The sequence below is a fragment of the Symphodus melops genome (genome assembly GCF_947650265.1).
Source record: "Symphodus melops genome assembly, chromosome: 21".
NCBI lineage: Eukaryota > Metazoa > Chordata > Actinopteri > Labriformes > Labridae > Symphodus > Symphodus melops.
This window is the reverse complement of record NC_136711.1, coordinates 10,016,230-10,037,388: the sequence shown is the minus strand read 5'-3', so window position 1 is coordinate 10,037,388 and position 21,159 is coordinate 10,016,230. Positions and strand designations below refer to the sequence as shown.

Here is a 21,159-nt window from a genome sequence, read left to right as displayed (position 1 = left end):
TATCAGGTTAAAATGAGTGAAAAGTCAATGGACATGAAGTTGTAGTTTAAAAAGCATAAAGAAGAGAAGCTACAGGTAATCAAAGTGGAGAATGTTATTTCCCCCACACATCAATTTGTAACTTTTTATGGTAGACTTGATATCAGTAGACATTTGAATACTTCTTTAATGTTTTATTGCCTCTGCAAGCACAACCATAGTTCAGAGACGGTTTATTCAAATGTCACACTCTGGCCGTTGAACACAATATAAAAGAGATAGTGAAGGTAAATGTCACAGCCAACACTTTGCAATTTGCAACCAAATGAAAAGGATATGAGTATTTAACCAATAAAATGTGTATTTACACACTATTTGTGTTATTGTAATTGTAGTATTTCAATATAGGGAAAAAAACAGTCCCTTAAAATCAGAGTTGTGTCAGGACTCAGCTACTTCAAACCTCCTCTGGCTCTTCAAACTCCACTTTCTCAGACAGACCCTGGAAACAGAAGTAGTGAGAGTTGCAGAAGAGTGGGGGCTTGTTGGGACACTGACCCTCCACTTCTGGTTTTAAAGAGGCAAAGGGGTTGGCTCCACTTCCCTTCAAGTCCATCTCCAGCTCCAACAGGATCTGCAGGGAGTATGTCATCTCTGTCTCACTGTGAAGGAGGACAAGATGCATCAGCATCAAAACACATGTTGTGGGTAGAAAATGTAGGATTTGATGACTTGATAGTACATTTGTCATATGTGTACATGTGTAACATACAATACAGATGATGCAAAGGGTTAGCATCAAGTGACTGTGTGCTGTTTAAAGCTAATCTAACAATGTCAACAAAAGTCTGAAATTTAAATCAGATTATTCAGATTATTAATCATATACTACCAGACTTAATTGGAAAACTTTTCATTACAGCCCCTAATAACAAACCAGTTAATACCTAACACTCTACATAAATCCCAAAAAGAAGCATTTTACAAAATACTTTCATGGCAATGCAGCTAAATTATAATCCTGCGATCTGTGAAACTGCAGTCCACTTCTTGACTGTTCTTGTTTTTAGTTATCATAACCCTGCAGACACTGAAGACAAATTTAACTATCTACTGTATGTAATATATATTTTTTTATATTTGTAGCAATAGAATGCAATATAAAATTCTCTCCCATGTACTTAAATTATCTAAGGTAAAATACGTATACTGAATGCCTGATGTCTTTTTTTTTTTTGCCAAAAAAAAACTGTCCATGATCCTGTCAGATCTCTAAGGACAACAAACCAACTGCTGCTGGAGGTACCCAGGTCAAAATATAAGCACTGAGGTGACCAAGCGTTCTCTGTTGCTGCTCACAGGCTCTGGAATCGGCTTCCAGCTGAAATGTGCCTCATTTCTGAGCATAGCCTTTTTAAATCCAGGCTGAAAACCTATTTATTTCGTATGGCTTTTAATACCCAGTAGCATGGTGACACTTTTATCTTTTATCTTATTTTACTTCGCTGTATTTTATTACTTCTATTCAACTTTTTTATTGGATTTTATTCGACTTGTTGTAAAGCTCTTTGGTTCGCCGAAAGGATTGTTGTAAAAGGCTGTATAAATAAATGATGTACATTTACATCTCATGACATGTTTTTGCTTTGTTTGTGGGTATGTGTAGATCTTTAAATATGTATATGTCATGTTTTTTATTCCTGACAAACATTAAACAAACATGTTAACAAGGCTTTAATATTGTAGCTGATGTAGGTAGCTACAGTAATGTAGAACTCAGTATTACAAAACTATTCAATATATTTCTATTAAGTTGGTGTGGTTCTTAATCTATTAACTGGTCATGTTTTAATAGAATCTTAATCACAGGAGTATAAAGTTGTGAAATAAATGTGTAGTATAAATACAATGTGTGCCTCTGAAGTTTTGAAGTAACAGTCCATAACTCTGTTTCAGGTATTCAAGCGCATGATCGCTTTTCTTGAGACTCACTTGAGAGCAGTAAACATGGAGGGAATCTCATAATCTCTGAGCAGCAGTAGAGTTGGAAGCCAACCCTGGTCCAGGGCCTGACTGGCATCGAATCCTTCAACAACAACAAAAAGTTCACACAAACACATCAAAGTCAGTTCAATAAGAAGCACACAACACAACACTGATATTCAAAGTCATATTCTCACCAGGATGAAATCCAACCACTAGATCTGGCTTGGCTGCCTCCTCCTTCTCCACCAGCTCCTCCCAGAACTCGTGATACAGACCCTTGTAGGCGCTGATGTAGACCCTCTGCCTGGGGCCAAACGCCCTGAGAGGAGGCCTCACAATGGGGCCGCCCACCAACTCTGGTCCCACCATGACGATCTCGATACCCTGGTGCTCTGGGAACATTTTGTTCAATTCATCATAGTCAGTGAGTCTCGCTGCTAGAGTCTCACTCTGAGCCACTCCCACCAGGTGGACGGTGAGAGGTCTGGAGAAAGGGTTGAGACCAAACATCCTCATCCCCCAGGCTATGGTGAGCGGCCTGGAGAAGAACTCGCTGCACACCCTCCACAGTGAGCGCTTTAGGTCATCGTCGTCGGGCTGAGGTCTGCCTGTGTTGCTCCACAAGTCTTTCATGTTTGCGCCGCTTAAAACCGGACTGAGGCGAGAGGTGAGATCTCCCTGCATGGTGAGCCAGTCATCCCAACCTTTGACCTCTGACTGTGGCTTTGACCATTTCTCTGTGGCGAATGGAAGATCTCCTAATGTTAGGAAACATACAACAGTTTGTTTAGTGAGAAAAAAAACCCTATATGTTAGTGTATTGACTTGAAGTATCTCACAATACATCGGGAAAAGTGCACAATTGGTGGCAATTAACTCAGATACGTGCCATCCAGAGAAAAAAGGGGAAGTAAAAAAACAAACAAACAAAAAAAATACAACAATTATCACAATTTTATGGCACAGAGAAAATGCCATGAATGGTGTTTTTGTATTTTGCCAATTGTTAAAACCTTTTGCACGGTACATTTTTGCAGTGATTAGAAAGAAGTGAGAATAAGTGAATGGTTTTGGTCACAGCCTTTGCCTTTTATGTGCATTTACCTTTAAACAGAAGCCACTCCACCACTCTATCAATGGCAGCCATGCGCAGCTGTGAGCAGAACTTTTTGTGTTTGGACCAGTCCTCTTTCTGACATTCCTTACAGCAGTAATACACATGCAGACATCTGCAAGAAGATGGAACAATGACATATGTCATAGCACAATGGTCGAGTTTGATGAGGTAACATTTTGGCAGCAGAGGTATGCTGCTTTTTGCTTATTGTTACCTAGCACAACGCTTCAGACTCTGAGGGTTTGAAAGCTGTTTCGGCCATTTGTGGCAACTTGCACAGAATTTAAAAGAATCCTCCATCTTCTCAAACATTTCTTTTTGAGAACGGAAGGCCATGGGTCTGACCTTGGTCTCCACATCAGCTCTGTAAAGACAAGTAAAAACGCTTTATTGTGGAATTCTGTGGGAGGTGTTAAAGATCAGAAGATGCAAGCAACTCTCATGTCAAACAAGATGTTCCTCATGCTAGCATTTCAATGTTGTTTTGGAGCTGCTTGATGGTGTTCCTGTCCACCGCGTATCATCTGATGTAACAGCAGAATATCAGTGGATTGTGTGAATAAGAGAATAATAGAGGAACAGAAGTCCAATAAGCAGGTTAATGTTGCCACACAAACAAAAATAAATCCGACAGTCAAGCAAAATTTAAAAAATATATATACACACCTCATACAGTATAAAATATACCTGAGCTCTTTTTATGAGTGTTGATTTGATCAAATTCGAGCTTTCTATAGTTATTTACCAGTGTTGTTCTTTAAATGGATTAAAGTAAACAATGAAAAAATGTAATCTAATATGTTTTAATGTATTGATTTATACTGTAGTAAATCAGTTGAAGTTAACAGTTACATTTAAAAGATTTACAAAAGAAACTGGTCTTTGCTATGCTTTTATTTTGTCTTAGGGAACCTAATTTCCTGTTTGTATAAAATGTGCATTTATGTAGGCTACCAATGGACAACATACTGTGGGGGTTACTCATTTAGTAAGAGTACTATATTTTCAGTCTCTTGTTGGCCTACTAATAATAACTCGAAAGTTAAAGGAAAATAATGACACAATAAAACAACACATGAAGATGACAATAAAATGACAAAAGACAGATCTGTGGGAGGTTATTGGCACCTTTAAAACCCCGCAGCTGTCATTATTAACGAGCACAAGGCGCCTCTGCTCTGGAGGCTTCATTTGGACTCATCTCTATATTAGGCCTATTGTAAATTTAGACTTTTCATACGAGATGATGTTTCGAGGTAAAAAAAAAAAAAAAAAGTTACAACGATTTTGTAAAACTTACTTACCGTTCAGTTTCCGTCATCTTTAAATGAGTCTCGGGCTAGTTCGGTGCCTCTTGCTCGTGCGGTTTGTCATGTGAGCGGCCTGCAGGGGGCTGCCGGTGTCAGATATAACACCTGTGCTTTTACTTCTAGAAAGCTCTGACAACTCCAGACCTTTCCTGAGGTCACAAGAGCTACAGACACGTGTTAGCTGGACGATTGTATAAATAGTAGGCCTACAAATGTGATTTTCTAATCTTTTTAAAAAATAATTTTTTATGCAATACAACATTTGAAATCCACCCATTACTGTTGGATAAGATTACACTCTTGAATAGGTTTCATCTAAAACATGCTCCACATAAATATATTTGAAATATCTACCCACAGTGATAGACTGCGCCTTCAACCTCTGAAATTACCATACCCTTCTAAGAAAGTTGTACTATTTGGATATGCAATTACTTATTTTATCCAGTAGAGGGCAATATCTCACTGTGAAGGCTGGTATTTAAACCCAATTCATGAAGCCAAAGCTAGAGACAGACAGGCGGAGTGCAATGAAAGTAAATGAAAAAATATGTTTCTATTTGTTTTATTTTAATGTAAAACTGTTTATCAAACAGGATTACATTACAAAAGTAGACTCCCGATTTCCAAACCGCCCCATTTAGGTTGGTTTAATTCTGTTTGGGACCCAGATGCCCAAAGGGGTGACATGGCTGTAATGAGACTGAATCAAAAGATTGAGTTATTTGCCCTTATATTTCATAATGTGAATGTTGAAATAAAGTTTCATTTTTGACTACAGGAATTTAATGAGGAAACCTTAACCAAACACAATGGAAGATGCATTAAGATGATTTTGATATGGTTATTTTGAACGGCAGAATTATTTGATTTGTTTCGTCTATATCTACATTATTAAACATATCAGTTATAACAAAAATGAAATAGAGGTTTACAATAAATGTAGCTGTTTTTGTTGAGTGATTGGGTTGAAGAGCACTACAGTAATTCTCTGTTAGGAACATAGAAACTAGCTTTACTGTAATCAATCATGTATAAGATAATTATGTGGTATTAATAAATACTGTACGGTAATAATAAAAAAGGCAGAATCACAAAACAAAAACAAAAAAAACGGATTTTTTGTCTAATTCAGAAACTCAGCATGGTATCATGTGTAACATTGGTATGCATTTGATCTGATCCTGCATTTAATATGAGACTAGGGAATAATTCTAACCACTGAGCAATTAACAGAAAACCGTCAAACAATGACAAAACCAATTTTGATCTCATTATGTATGTACACCCATGAACCTTTATATCAAAAAAGCATTTCACCTTAGGGCACTGACACAGTACAAAGCTTTGTTCTCCTCTGCTGCCCTCAGGTACCATCAAGCTAAATAATGAGTTTTGATTGATTTCTGTATTAAATCTTGTTAATTGACAACTCGAGAATTCATCAGAATATGAGTTGAAGGGATTATTTTCCTATGAAAAACTCAATGCTCCAAATAAGAGAGTTAGCTTTGACGTCTTTATCAGCTATATAAAGTCGCCTGAGGGCCTCAGAGATCCAACAATCATGGTTTAAAATATATTGTTATATGTGAGACTTCAAATAGGTTCAATAGCCATTATGTTTGAGTCTTAAAAGTATGGCAAATTCTCCTCCTGAGGCAGTAGTCCTTGAAAACGGATGTAATAAGAGTTGCAGTAGACAGGGGTTTTGTTGGGGCTGGCTTGGACCTGCTCTGGTTTCTGTGAGGTGAATGGATTAGGTCCACTGTCCTTGATGTGCATCTCCAACTCCAGCAGGATCTGGAGTGATTGATTAAGCTCCATCTCCCTGTGGAGACAAAAAGAAAGAGCCCAGGAATCAGTTAATAAAGTCTGTTTAATTTTATTGTCCTCAGACTTAGGGGAGACGAAACAACTGTTCACACTCGTTTTTTAACATCCGCCCACAAGATAACAGTTTAAACTTTGCTTTATCATCAAGCTACAATCTGCAGGGGAAGTCTTCTGTGGGTGCCTGCAGCAGAGGAAATAATTTAGTTCTTCAACTTGGCCTTTGTCACAACAGGAAAGTGATATTTGCCACCAGAGGGATGGAGTGTGAGAGGAGCAGTGTGATCTAGGTTGTGGGCAGCGATAACTGCATTGAGACTGAGGACTGTGATGATGAGGTCCGAAAGGTGAGGAGTTGGGAGACTAAATGTAATTTGTGGATGCAAAACAATTATACTTTTCAGGAGGCATAGGTTTTGTTTGAAACATTTCAGAAGCAAGAGGTACGGTGCAGTTTCTTTTGTCACAGGCATTTCCAGTTCAAAGAGCTCAGGATGGCAGATGGTAAAGTTGAGATAACATAATGAGTCCCTCTGGCACAAAGAACTTAAAATATTCATTGTTTCTCAAAGGGGCAGACATGTTTTTATCATGCTGTAAAATGTGAAAGAGGTTGATGGTTTCAGATTAACACTTTAGTGACTTACCAGTACAAAGTGAAGAAGGAAGGGATGTTGTAATCTCGCAGTAGTAGTAAGGTGGGCAGCCAGCCCGATGCCAGACCCTGGTTAGCATGGAATCCTAAAAACCGTGAAAAGCATCTATGTTATACCGATTTCATTATTTTAACCTCAAGAAAATCTTAAATATCTCTCCATCAATTCATAATGACTCGAGAACAAAAGCCTCATGAACAATTTCCCTGCCCTCCCTCCTCCTCCTCCCACATAACACAGACTCACAACAGCGCCACAGTCAGAAAACGTCACAGTGACGTGAAGGCTGAAACTGTTTCTTTTATGTGTTACATTAACGCTCACTGGACTTTACATTTAGTTTCCTACATGCAGTCCATTGCACCTTTTGTAAAGGTTGTGGTTTTTTATATTGTTCTTAATATTTGACATTTTTTTTAATTCTATTTTATAGATTGGTAATTGCTTATATTTTATTTCATTTAAGTGCTTGCTATTTTTCTTTTTTTGCACCAATACAACAAGACAAATTCCCTGTATGTGTAAATGTACTTGGCGATATAAACAATTCTGATTCTGACAAGTGTCCAGTCAGGGTAGCAGCTAGAATCAAATTAGTGCATGTTTATGATTTGAGCACATTTTTAAACATCAGCATGCCTCCATACTCACATAGTATATTTGTGTTTAATATGCCTGCTTAGCATCTTAGCTTTCTTACAAAATACTGAACAAAACTATGAGGCTAAAAGATTTGCGGATCTGTAATCTGTAATTCTTAGTATCTGAGTAAATCACAATTTGTCAATTTATCAAAGGAAGTGTAAATATGTCTGCAACACATTTAAAGAAAATTATAGAAAATTGCCTTTTAAGGAAGAAATTCTGAGTCTTTATCTGAGAATAAGCCCCTCTTGTAACAAAAGTCCTCAATAAATATGTCAAGTAAATTACTTAAACTAAAAAACATCTATTGAGGTTTCTGACTGCAAGTCTCTGCAGTGAGTGATAGAAGGAAACATCGGGTCCTCAGTGATTGGAGAATCGAACAGATTACACTTGATCAATACAAGTTCTACTCTTAGTTGACTGCCTTCCCTCTGGATCTTCAGCTGATATTGTCAATCTGGCTACAAACTGGCGAGAAAAACCTCAAACAAAAAGACATACAGTGCAGTAGTTTCACTGGCTCTTATTGGTTGCTTCTTAATCTTGCAGCATATTTACTGACAGATGTCACTCTGACCTGACTGTCAGGGTGGCATGGTGAACAGCTTGACCATCAACCAGGCAACTGAGGTTCGAGCCACCAAAGCAGCAAATAAAATAGAATAAATCTGTCAAGCTTAAATGTCCTTGAGAGAGAAAAAGCTTTTCCCTGCACTGCATAACAATGTATAACATTATAAGTTCCTCCAGGAAAACAATGTTTTCAGAGATTACATTCCAACCAGCATCAAGGAAAAGTTAATTTGTTAAACCTTCAGCTGTTCGTGGGGGATGTGTACTGGTTGCGTGTTTGTTTGGGGTTTTCATAGCATGGCAGAGGCAGAGACTTGTAAAAGGCCTGTGATACTGACACACAGATGGTATCAAGTTTAACACTGCGTCGCTGCCACATCTTCTTGTTGGAGCACTGCTGCAGAAAGAAGGGATTTTGTTCTGAATAATGCATGTCGTGAAACCAACCATCCCTGAGGTTACACTTCTCATCATGATAAAACATTTAACAGCATTTAGGCGAGTAGACCTTCAGGAGATAACGTGACAAAGAGACATCATAGTCTGGCTCGTAACGACTGCAATAATTGTCTGGCTCCAGAGCAAATTTTAGCCATATGGAGGATAAAGATGGTGTTAATGGGGATGGACTTCTTTTGTACCTGGTGTGAAAAATTATGATTTAGAAAGATGGGAATACAGTATGATGCATGAATAACAAAAAGCTGTCTGGTTATGTGTGTGCATGGGCTGTCTGTTTTCAGCAGTCTATCTTTGTATGGATTACATTGTTTCGCCCATATCCATTTCCCCTGTGACAGCTGACAGTTGATGTACTCCTCGTGCTGTTATTCTCTGAGGTCAATTTAACAAATTCACACAGCAGCCAACTTCCCGTAGCATCCAAGATTGGTAAGCAGAAATGTTCACCTTGTCTTTCACTTCACCGTGGTGTGTAGAAATGTTCAGTTTGATGTGATGCAATGGGCTGCAGCTAAATCCAAGAAGGCTAACATGCACTGTTCTCTGGACCCAGCTCCATCTGTGGATTCTAATAGACCCTGTATGAGTCCCCTGTTTAGTGGAAGTAATAAATCATTTTAAAAAAAATCAAAATTAATAGTTGAATTAATTAATAATTAATTAACAAATAATTTGTGTCAGATTATAGTTTTTTAGGTAGGTAGCTGGGTTATAAACAGGTAATGCTTAGTGAGCTTTTTGTAAGCGTAGAGGAACCCCATTAAGGTGAGATAAGTCCTGCTTGCCCTGTATGGGTTACATTATATGTTTTTATATTGCTTTGTTAAATACTTGTTTCTGATTGGCCAATTATGTATAGCTTGATAGTACTACTGTCAAGATGAACAGACAGTTGCTAAGCATTCAGCTCTAATCCCTGAATCTGGAGGACTATATCATGTCAATCCTTGGAAAGAAGTCTAATAAATTCGAAGCGTGTCCGTTTACTGGGTGCAAAGAGAGGAGAGCAATGGAGGAAAGACTAAGAGGTTAGAAGAAGTAAACACTGTACGCTATGAAGGGGAAGTCCACGCAGCTGAATATCTATCACAAAGAAAAAAATGTAAAGGGACATGCTATGGTAGGAGTGTGTTGAGAAGACAGGTGAATGGGAAAGAAAATGTCAACAAGAATAATGTGCTGCGCTGATTCATGAGTTAGTCAGGGTCAGCAGGACCTCAACCAGAGGCAGATGGATACACATTATCCCTTAATAAGATAGCTGTACAGCAGGTGTTTAGCTCATGGCTTTAATAGCTAGCTAACAGTTATGAATTAGCTTCCCTTACCATTTAATAAATTAGCTAGGAAGTAGTTGAATGCTAATGTTAGCTCTTATCTAAGTAAAGGCTAACCGTTATGATAATTTTTACATTAAAATATGGCCTTTAGGTTTCAAAGCATATAACAATATCGAATTATAAGGAATTTTCAAATTGATAACGTTTTAATTTACAGTCTGTACCAATTGTGACAAATCGTCACTTGAGCTTCCCCTCTGAGCCTCAGACAGAATTTACCTTTTATCCTCAATATCTTTTTTTATAGCTTTTTAGCAGCCTTTTCGTCTCTCATTCACTTTCTCTTTGTGACTTTCACACAACTTCCTGTGTTATTCTTTGTCATGCTTTCTACGCCCCAACCACTTAAACAGTGTCATAATGCAGTGCACTGCCAGCTTTGTGGCATGAAACACAGCCAGCCATTATGTTTTCTTGCAGGATGAATGACTACTGTATATTTAACTCCAATGGAGCCTACATTGACAACTGAGCTGGGGTTTATGGTCTGGGGGGGACAGGGTCAAAGAACTGATTCACTGCAAGAGCTTAGGAGGGTATAGGGTTACAACATTAATGAGGTGGCTGCCAGTGAGAGTGGACATAGAAAAGACAGAGGATGTCATTGCGCTATTTGTCATCATTTTTTTCCAGCTGCTGTTAAGATATCATCAAGAAGAAGGCATGTTTCATTAATCAATAATTCAGAATAAAACATTTAAAAGAAATGTAACCAGACTGATTTTGCACAGGAATGGGGCTGACAATGTTTGTCAGAGTGAAACTGGTGAAACTAAGAGTCAAGGCCAGCTTACTGACATTATGCTGAGTCCAGCCATTACTTGCCAAACTGTTTCCCAGCTGCTCCCATTAATCACCCAAGTCCCCAATAAAATCCTGGCGCTAATGAATAGGCCAGATCTTAGAGTTATACATCTCCTACTCGCTCTGTTCTCTGAAAGACCTAATTGTCAAATGAGCATAAAAGGGAGACAAGTCTCTGCTTCTCCGAGACAGCTGACCACTTAAGTTGAGCAGTTTCTATGTATAGCTTCAGCAATCATTCTGTCCTTTACTGGGTGATTTGAGAGCGTTTAGAGGGGAAAGTCCACTTTGAACGGTGGCCCAAACTGGCCATGCTTGCTGTTTTATTTTAATGACGTAATCTTGAGACTTTAGCATTTTATTACCTTCAGGAAAGCAAATACAACTCCTATTGATTCACAAGTTACTTCATGTTGTTTTATCAAGAAAAGAAAAGACTTATTTCACAAGATAAAACGATTGTCATATGCTCTTGAATGTTGAATTCAATTGATTATTTTCAGGAAGCAGTTTTGGTTTTTTTTTTTTTTAACACATAACAGCTTGAAAATGACTACAGTAAAGGCTGCTAGAAATTAGAACTGAACAATGACTGGAGTCTTTCTCTTAAGGTTTATTTTTGGAGTGGATAGAGTCATAACTCTAGGAGAAAGACAGTGGGGAATGACATCCCAGAAAGGAGCCACAGGTTGGATTCGAACAAGGGCTGTCTGCTTGGAAGAATGTGGTGTCTGAACATGGGGTACTATAACCACAAAGCTGCAATGATTGGAGTCTATTGGTTTAATCAGAAAATACTATTTGCTGTGAAACTTTGATATGAGTTGGTTGCTACAGTTGGGAAGTGATCGTGATCACATGCATATATGACATGCTTAAGAATTATTATTGTTTTGGCCTTTATGCCTTTTATTATAGAAAAGAAAGTGGATAAAGGCAGAAATCAGGGAGAGAGAGTGGGGAGAGACATGCGGGAAATGATCCACAGGCCGGAAGCGAACCCGGGCCGCCCGCGCGAGGACTGAGCCTCAATACGTAGGCCGCACGTGCTACAGCTGCGCCACCAGCGCTGGTACACTTCCAACCTTGAATTCAGACATTTTTGTAATAGAGATTCAATACCTTCAATTACAACTTCCAGAAGTGTACTAACAGCTTTAACTTTGTGTTGTTGCTGTTTGGTGAGATGCATATACATACCAGGATGAAATCCAACCACCAAATCGGGCTTGCCAGCTCTATCTTTCTCCACAACATCCTCCCAGAATTGGTGGTAGAGACCCTTGTAGGCACTGATGTAGACCCTCTCCCTGGGACCAAACGCAGTCAAAGGAGGCCTCATGACGGGGCCGTCCACAACCTCTGGTCCCACCATGACGATTTCGATACCCTGGTGTCCTGGAAACATATTGTTCAGCTCATCATAGTCGGTGAGTCTTGCTCCCATGGTCTCATTGTGGGACGCCCCTGCTATGTGAATAGTGACCGGTTTAGCATACGGGTTAAGACTAAATTGTTGCATAGCCATCCCAACTGTGAGAACTCGAGAGAGGAACTCGCTCTGAATCCGCCATAACGATTCTTTGAGGTCTGAGTCATCTGGCCTGGGCCTGCTGACGTTCTTCCACAGGCTCGTCATGTTGGTACCAGACAGGATGGTGGCCAGGTGAGACGTGAGATCCCCCTGCATGGGAAGCCAGTCGTCCCAGTTCCTCACCTGAGCAGTTGGCTTGGACCACTTCTCAGTTGGGAGTGGGAGGTCACCTGCATGGGGGGGTAGAATATCCATCTGACTTACAAGGGACAGGGCTTTCTTTGTGTCTTTATTTTTGAAGCTACAGTAATCATTGATGAAGTTCTACATAATACATTTTAATTTCTCACCAGTGAACATCAGCCACTCCACAAGTCTGTCAATGGCCACTAGACGCAATGTCTTGCAGACCTTTTTATGCTGAGGCCAGTCATTTTTCTGACAGTCCTTTGTACAATAGTACACGTTCAAGCATCTGTGAGAGGAAATGGGAGTACACAGAAACGCAGATTAACAAACAGAGAGACACAAAAGTCAGAGTAAAAGGGCACTTCAAGCAGCAAAGCTGTGTATAATCCATTTTATATTGCTAAAGCTTGACTGTTTTTTAAACTAATCAAGATCAGTATCAAGAGAGTAAATAAGGTCTGACTGTTAATCTCTCAATCCTTTGTAAAAGATCACTACCAAAACAGTTAAACAGATAAATTAAATAAAACCAAATCATCGTCCTCGACCATTCATTTTGTGCCGTCATCTGTTTGAAATGTCTCAGTACTTACATTTCTGACACCATGAAACGTGTTTATATTATGATTAGCCTTAGGAGTAGTTTGCGATCAATACTAAACGGTGAGTCTGGATGAAAAACTGGCCTTCTGCAGTCCTGACTTGTCACCCATTGGAAATGTTTGGACCCTTATACTGTAAATGGAATGAACAGCTAAAATCAAAGATGAAGGGTAAAACATTTCATTTTCAAAGTTTCAGGAACTGATCTTCTTAGTTCCTACATTCTTATTACCAAATTTCCTCCTGGGATTAGAAAAGTATTTGTGATTCTGATTATAATATTCTGTTTAAAGAAGAGGTGATGATTAAAGGACTTTTTAATGAATTGGGGTTTATACATACAGCTCATCTTCATATTTGTCCTTCATTTGCAAACTCATGACAATGAGGATGAAGTCTGTCTTGTTTGAGATTACGTTTGGCAACAGTGTCGGAATTTATGAGTGATTGTCTGACGTCTCTGTGTGCATGTGGGCTTCAGTGTTGTTGACAAACCATTAAGTGTTGAGGTAATGTGGATTAGAGGTCTGACAGACAATTGGTGCCATGGGATACTGTAAGTGAGGGGTATCAGAATTAAATAAAAATAATTTACCAGTCAACATGTCCTCCACAAGAGGCTTTTACTTGGACAAAGTAGACACAAACTCAGACACCAAACAAAGGCAGAACACACACCAGCCTTTAAAAATGAAATTATAAATCAAAGATACTTTTACTTCATAAGTTATTAAAAGGTCTCCTGAATCAGAACAAGAATGAAAGTGCTATTTTAAATATCACAACACAACACTATTGGAACCGTATAAGGTCTTTCTCAGATGTCAAAGGTCAGGAGGGGTCTCTTACTTGTCAGCAACTTTGTTTGTGCCTGCTCACTGTTCCGAGAGAGGCAATGGCAGCTGAGAATGTGTGTCTATGTGCGTCTATGTGAGACAGTGAGAGAGAAATACACTTTGTTGTGTGTGACTTCGAGAAAGTAGAGTGAGAAAGTGAAAGAAAAGCAGACAGCGAGGAGAAAAATGAGACGATGAGGCACTAGAGAATATACAGCAGACTGTGAACTCCACTTCTTATTCTCAAAACAGTCTTTGAAATAATATCTCAAGTTTGACATAATAAAATAGTATTAAGCTGCTTTTAATAAGCTGCAGAGTAACGTAGAAATCACAGTCAGGGGACTGTGCTATATTTGGCATTGGCAAATGTCCATGTCTGTCGAGCTCTCCAAAAATTCTGCCACTGATACAACAGCAACTGTTACTGCTTCACACATGACAGGTATTGTACAACAATGTCAAAGCAGCATCCTGACCAGTTTATAATCGAGCTAACCAGAGAGTGGTGTAGGTTTCCATTGCTTAAAATATTCTGGTTGTCAACATTGGTGAATGTAAATCTGAGTTAATCCAAGGATATTGCCAATCATTCATCATAGAGAACCTACTTAACCAAGCTCATTGGTTGTTGTCTATTGTGGCTTTGCACTCACTTCACACAACGCTTCAGCGTCTGTCCCTCAGTGAGATGCTCCGGGAGTTTGTTGCAGCTGGTGCAGAACTTGAAGGTCTCCTCCATTTTTTCAAACAACTCCTTGTAGTTGCGAAACGAGATTCCTGTCGCCTTACCCTCAAGGGCAGCCCTATCCAGGAATAGGCACTTTATAGAAATTGAATAGTATGTTGTGGAAAGAATTGACAAATCAAGCCTCAAGAGGCCCCTACTTAAGCACTAACAAAGCATTCTGAACATTTATTGCCCATATGAACTTAATGTATGTGCACACATAATATGTTTTTACCTGTACTCTTTATAGTCCTTCATGTTGAGCTTGTTCAGAATCACCTTTGAGAGCCCGGGCACATCAGTGTCCAATGAGTGAAAGCCAGACAGGATAGAAAAGACACTGTCAGTCCTTGGAGTGTAGGATTGTGGGGCTGTTTGGACTGCTGGGACTGCTGGGACTTGGGACGCCATTGTTGGGGCCTTTACTTTCCCCTAGAAGAAATAATAAATATTAAACACATTAAACTTCATGTAGTGTTAGACTTTTTTTTTTCCATTTTGATGCTCATTACTGAATGGCCTGGCTTTTACACTTAAGGAATCCTACCCTAACAAATAAAATAGGCAACTTGAAACAAGCTAATCTTAACACACGTTAATGCTTTTCAGGTAGGCTGAACTGCTTGAATTTAGTTTGACCTTGTTTAACTATCCTTACTTTATCCTGAAACACCAGATGTTTGGCTGGATATGACTGCTGTGAAGTTAGCTCACTTTAAGCAGTAAGCAGAAACAAACTCAGCAAATGCAAACTGCAGCTCAGCTTGTGGTTTCTTCTCATGTCATGAGCTACTGTTAGCTAATGTTAATGTTGTCTTTTAATGAAACTGCATGAATAGAGTTTTTGACTTGTGACAATTATCCTTTATATACAACTATTCAATCTTAAACGTGTGATTGGAAAACAAAATTGATGGTTGCAGTTTTTCCTGTTGGCTAACTTCACATCTTTCTCGCTTCACTGAAATCAGCTCTCTTTTAATGACATTTTTATTTCTACAGGAAATATTTTTAGATTTCTATGTAACACAAATGGAATGTTTTAAACGTTTAGGTCACGATTTTCACAGCAAACTATAAAACGATAAGCTTCAGCTGGGATAGCTTTCAAGATTTGTAAAAGATTTCTAAAAGTATATAAAGGAAGTAGTGTTTTGCTGTCCGACAAGCCTTTAAAGGGATGGACTGGGACCTGAAGGATTTTTTTGTCGTCTCACCACGATCTATAAAAAAGCACCCCATTAATGTGGCCCCTTTGACATTTTAAAATCCACTGGTTTAGAAGTCTGTGTGTTGTGTTAACACTGACGGATACAGAGCAGACACCACATTAACACACATCAGGTCAGACTGACAAATGAGAAGAAGCAGGACTTGAAATGGGGTCGAAGGACACAGCCCTAAGCCTCACTGAGCTATCTGTACTATGCACCCTGATGACCCAGAAAAGCACGACTGTACTGACACAACAAAGATTTAAATTGCTAATAGAAGGCTCCAGATAGGGGTTGAAATGCAGCCCTTGATAATGTATCACTGCTGCCAGAAGCTATTTCAGAACCAATGATAATGCTTTATAGTCAGACACAAATATACAAGGTGAGCCTGTGCAAGTATTCAATATTGACAACTTTTCTCTCACACACACACACACACACACACACACACACACACACACACACACACACACACACACACACACACACACACACACACACACACACACACACACACACACACACACACACACACACACACACACACACACACACACACACACACACACACACACACACACACACACACACACACACACACACACACACACACACACACACACACACACACACACACACACACACGACGAGGATCATCTAAATCTCAGTCGCGCTTTTAGAGTTGCATCATCATACCTCTTCTCTGGAAGAAGAAAAATCCTCCCACAAAGTTACCCCTTGCATGTCACATGATTTATTTATTTAGGGAACAATAATAAGGGCAGAGAAATGTGATCATCGGAGGGGTAAGCGCACACACCCTTCGCTGTAGCTCACGTCAACTTGAGTCTTTCTTTGGATTTTACTCGAATCTCACATCTAATGATTTTAGTGTTCTACATTTGACTGAACTTATGAAATGTGATTTACAATATGGACCTGTCTTTGAAGAACAGTAGAACTGATCCAAGGCCTCGAAAACTCCACAGAGCCCCAAAACAAAAGCTTCACTTAATCACATTGAAACGCTTCCCTTTTCCCCCCACTCTTCCACTTGTAGCCACGCTGTATCTTTTCAATTTCACAGCAAGTGTTGCTCAGAAATGATTCAGCCTTATCATAACTGCAGAGTAATATTTAAAGGCCTAGATCTAATTAGTTCCCTGGTATCTACAGAGAAGCAGGGGTTGGGAATGAACAGATTTCCCAGGAGAGGGCAGGTTTTTGACACTGTTAAGTTTCGAGCATGCCGAGTCCTTCCACTGGCATTATCACATTTTCACCCTGCCTTGCCATGCACTAAGAAGAAGAAAAAGACTCGGAGAATGTCGCAACTCTGAGACATGGAGGGAAATTTTAGCAGCCATACCTTTGGTTCCAGACGAGCAGAGAGCCTCCGAGGTGATTCTCAATGTCCCTGCTTCAGGATAAGAAGATGATTGACAGCTCCTGATGCAGGAGTCGTATACTCAGTGTTTCTGCTGAGGTTAGAGCCAAAGTAGTGGGGAGATTGGCCTTGCCCCTGGGCTGGGGGAGATAGTATGAGTAGTAGGAGGTTGGAGGGGGGGGGGGGATTGCTGAGTGGGAGATGGATAGGTCAGTAGACGGGGAGGGGGCTTGCCTTGGAGAAACAAGATATAGGATGGAAATAGAAAATGTAGAAAATGAAGGGTGGGGTGGGGAGTAAACTGAGAAGAACAGTATATGGTATCAGGGAAATTGCATTCTGCAAAAACACGCTCATATGGCTTGTAAGCGGACACTCAGAGATGTAGAGAGGCACTTTACACAGCCAGCAAAGGAGGAAACGAGAGGACCTGATGATCAAAACATCAGAAAGTGGAACTCTGGAATCAATTAAAGTGCAGTGCACAAGTGTGTGAGTAAGTGAAAAACACTGTCGAAATGTACATACTTTACATTTTCCTGCTAAACTATATGCAGCTTTGAAAGCATTCGATAACTCATAAAATTCAAGAGGTTTGCATTAATCACAAACAAAATGACTTTGTTCCTTTGAGAAAAAAAACAAAAAAACATTTAGAAATCACATTTAGAGGACAATTTCTTTGTACAAAAAAAAAAAAGACATGTTTTTTTAATTTAAAAAAATTTATTTGGTCCGTTGGAACCTGAGATTGAAAATTAAACATACATATTCTATACACATATATTCATGTTCCCCCGCCAAAAAAGATCAATAAAATATATATCACATTCATCAAGAGTTCCATTTTTTCAGCATTGGGGTGCATTTTTTTTCTGCCATAATAGTTTCATTTGTTTTTACAACTTTTTAAAAGGGTTGTTAATTTTTTTCCATTTTCTATAGTTTTGTGCGGCTTAAGTTTGCCGTCTGTACAATTTACAAAGAAGAAAGAGGGACCGGACTCTGGAGTAAGGAGGGAGAAGGCGCTCTGTGTGTTGGCTGGTCAATCCATGACCAGCTTTTTTTTTTTTCTTTTTCTTTTTTTTCCTCATCTGGCTGCAGCCCCTTCAAACAGCAGGGGGCGCCCATGACACACAGACAATTCACCAACACTACTTCACAGAAGAGGGGAAGGTTCAGAGGACACCAGCAGGAGCCAAAACGACAGTTATGACAAAGCTAAAGTATAAAAAACAAAAACATGTCTTGAGTAAATGTAAAATGATCCAGCAGTGACACTGAATGTGTGAGGTGCTTTGTCATTGCAGGTGTTTCAGTGCAGGTTTCTTGTCAAGACTAAATCCACAAAACATCACATTCCTGTCTCTGTCATTCAGTATTCAACAGGCCTGCAACTCACTTTAACAGATACATTAGGTCACACAGCTGCTGGGCTGTGAAGATGAACAAACTCAGGGGACGTTTGACATCTATGTCTCTTTGGAAAAACATATGTTCAGTTTTTTTTTTTTAAGTCATAGAAACTGCTCTGGTTGCTTCGCCCGTGAGTAAGACTACAAACATGGGGACACTGAGCTCCTGATAACTGAAGTACTCATGAGATGACGCATGTTTCAGCACTTGTTAAGTTTGACTCAAGGCTGCTTAACCTTGAGTCAAACTTAAAAGTCCTGATGTGAACCACCTCATACTGTTTGAATTGAAAATGCTTCTTTTTTTTTTTTTTAAAGACGTGATTCACTACATGAGAACTGCAGAAATGTAGCATGGTAGCTTTCAAGTTTTCTCCACATAAAAGTTAGACGTCAACATTTCCATGACAAACCCCTCCCCCCTTAGTTAAATCGTACCACATTCCTTTCACGATGACAAAACGTGTATGTTGTTGACTGATGGAGCTCAGGCAGAATGAGGAGTAATGGCTTTTTTTGACACTGGAGAAGAAGAAGGAAACGGAACCATCCTTTGAAGCAACGCTGTCAAAAAAAAAAAAAAAAAACTGCACAGTGACTAAACTCCTTTCAGTGTCACAACACGTCTCAGGGGTCCCTTCTGTCTCCTGTTGTGTGATCACGCAGTCTGACTAAACACTAATTTGTTATTACACAAGGATGCCGTTGCTGTCGCTAATGTGCCGTCGGTGTATTCTTATGGGAGGGTGGCCCAGATGCTCAAGCTGCACTCGAGCAAAAAAAAGAAAACAGTCCCTGACCTCCTGGATTTAACTTAGCAGCTCCTCTTAAGAGCTCCCTCATGGCAAAGTGAGTGTTCAAACAGCTAGCAGCTCCTCCACCGCTCTCTCAAAGTGTAAACTGACAACTGTGGAACGCCGAAATACTCTCTGACCTTCAAGTACCGAAACAAGAGTGTAACATGCAAGCATTAAGTCACGCCTTATAATGTCTGCTCCCCAAGTGTGGATTTATGAGTGACGACATAAAGTGAGTGAGTGAATCCAGCGTGCTGTGCCTGAGGGGGAAAATCACAAACCTGGTCAAGTAATGACTCGCCTGCAGCATTTAGACCCCAAACTGAGGCCGAGTGAAGGTGAATTAAAGTAAAGGGAGACCGGGGAGAAAACACGATAGTGGTTGTTCCTCTGTAGAGAAGGAAAGCAAAAATGTTAGTGTATCAAAGCATGCAGGCGGGAATTCTATCATTATGTGCCAGTATTTCACACTGCTCTTTGCCACACTGCTACTCCAGCCATCTGAGCCTTTGAGACTAGCTTGACCCTGGTTAACTTTACAAATCCTGGGTTTGGTCCTGAGCTAGAGAGCGGCTGGACACCACTGCACCCAATATGAAGTGTGATGCAACACAGTACAATATGAACAATGGCTTTTTCTATTACCCCAAATCCCCCAAATATGGACAAGACAGCGACAAGGGTAGGACGTAAAAGCAAGTAAGACCGATGTGTGTGTTCTCAAATGAAAAAAACGACGACGACGTTTGAGTGAAACTAGAAGTTGGCTCATTTTAAGTACCGAGATAAACTCTCCCCTGAACTCTCCTGCTTTGTTAGCTGTATTTGTGGACAATCTAGGGGTTATATGTCTGATCGTTGCAGGAGGCTGGCTCAAAGAATGAGGGCCGGAAAATGGCTCAGTAGTTACGGCATTCCACCCTGTTTCCGAGCAGGGGATGACATCAGTTCCACTTACAGCGCTCGTACCGAAAAGTCCAACATTTTAAGTAGTCTAAACCGGACCTTGTTTGAACAATACTTCTGCCTGCTTCCCTTATTTAATTCGGACATGGCACATCCACATGGCAAAGGGAGAGATCCTGCAAGGTCGGCTGAAGACGTAAGCATTTCTGGTGCGTGACAGCACAGTCTTTTACATTCAGGTGTGTATCATCCAGGGCTGGCCACACCCACCGCCCACCCCTCGCCTGCCTTCCAGTGCTCCGACACTTTATTGGACTAAAAAAAGTCTGTGTGCGCGAGGACGTGGGCGGTGGTCATAGCGGCCGTGGTCTGTGCAGGCCGTCAATGTCTGGAGTGAGCTGGGGGCTGTGTGTGGCCTTGGTGGGGGTCCAGTCTCCCAGCGAGGCCTGCGCTGCTTTGCGGTGAGCCAAGCGGTGCGTAATGGAAAAGCCGGCGTTTCCTTCCAGCTGGGACAGCACCACCAGCACCTGCCTGCAGGGGGACACAGAGAGCATTCGAAGAAATGATTTAAAATTTGACACTTCCAGACTTCACTTAGTTTAGTAGAAATGTTTGCGTGTGCGTTAAGACTGATGTTTTTCTGCCTTCTCCTTATAATACCATCATTTTAATGTCTCAGCATGATTTATTGACAGAAACAGTCAAATAAAGTTCACTTTCAGGAGCTGCTGAAGACCAACGAGATCACACTTTTATTTTGTATCCCACACCACATTCCCGTCAACTAACAAACTAACGAATTTATCAAAGTCTATTCAATGTAAATGATTTTTTAAA

At 40.0% G+C, this 21,159-nt stretch overlaps 3 protein-coding genes across 5 annotated transcripts in view; 1 reads left to right on the top strand and 2 right to left on the bottom strand.

The window, feature by feature from the left end:
* LOC306842289 (heparan sulfate glucosamine 3-O-sulfotransferase 2-like) overlaps window positions 1-21,159 on the top strand; it is a 264,943-nt gene that overhangs the window by 53,176 nt on the left and 190,608 nt on the right. The gene's annotated exons all lie outside the window — the stretch shown is intronic.
* On the bottom strand, window positions 23-17,336 carry mss51 (MSS51 mitochondrial translational activator). Its single transcript, XM_079372361.1, has 12 exons — window positions 17,187-17,336; window positions 14,836-15,032; window positions 14,527-14,676; window positions 12,593-12,717; window positions 11,909-12,472; window positions 6,873-6,966; window positions 6,038-6,223; window positions 3,297-3,446; window positions 3,070-3,194; window positions 2,160-2,723; window positions 1,972-2,065; window positions 23-641 (listed from the first exon to the last, which is right to left on the bottom strand). The coding sequence occupies exons 2-12, from the start codon at window positions 15,009-15,011 to the stop codon at window positions 437-439; spliced, it is 2,433 nt and encodes an 810-aa protein (XP_079228487.1). The 5' UTR covers window positions 15,012-15,032; window positions 17,187-17,336; the 3' UTR covers window positions 23-436.
* The window catches only part of capn15 (calpain 15), a 37,565-nt gene continuing 34,316 nt past the window's right edge, over window positions 17,911-21,159 (bottom strand). For all 3 annotated transcript variants that reach the window (XM_079372432.1, XM_079372433.1, XM_079372431.1), the window contains one exon: window positions 17,911-20,853. In XM_079372432.1, coding sequence (XP_079228558.1) covers window positions 20,676-20,853 — 178 coding nt within the window. In that variant the 3' untranslated portion in view covers window positions 17,911-20,675. The remainder of the gene's footprint in view (window positions 20,854-21,159) is intronic.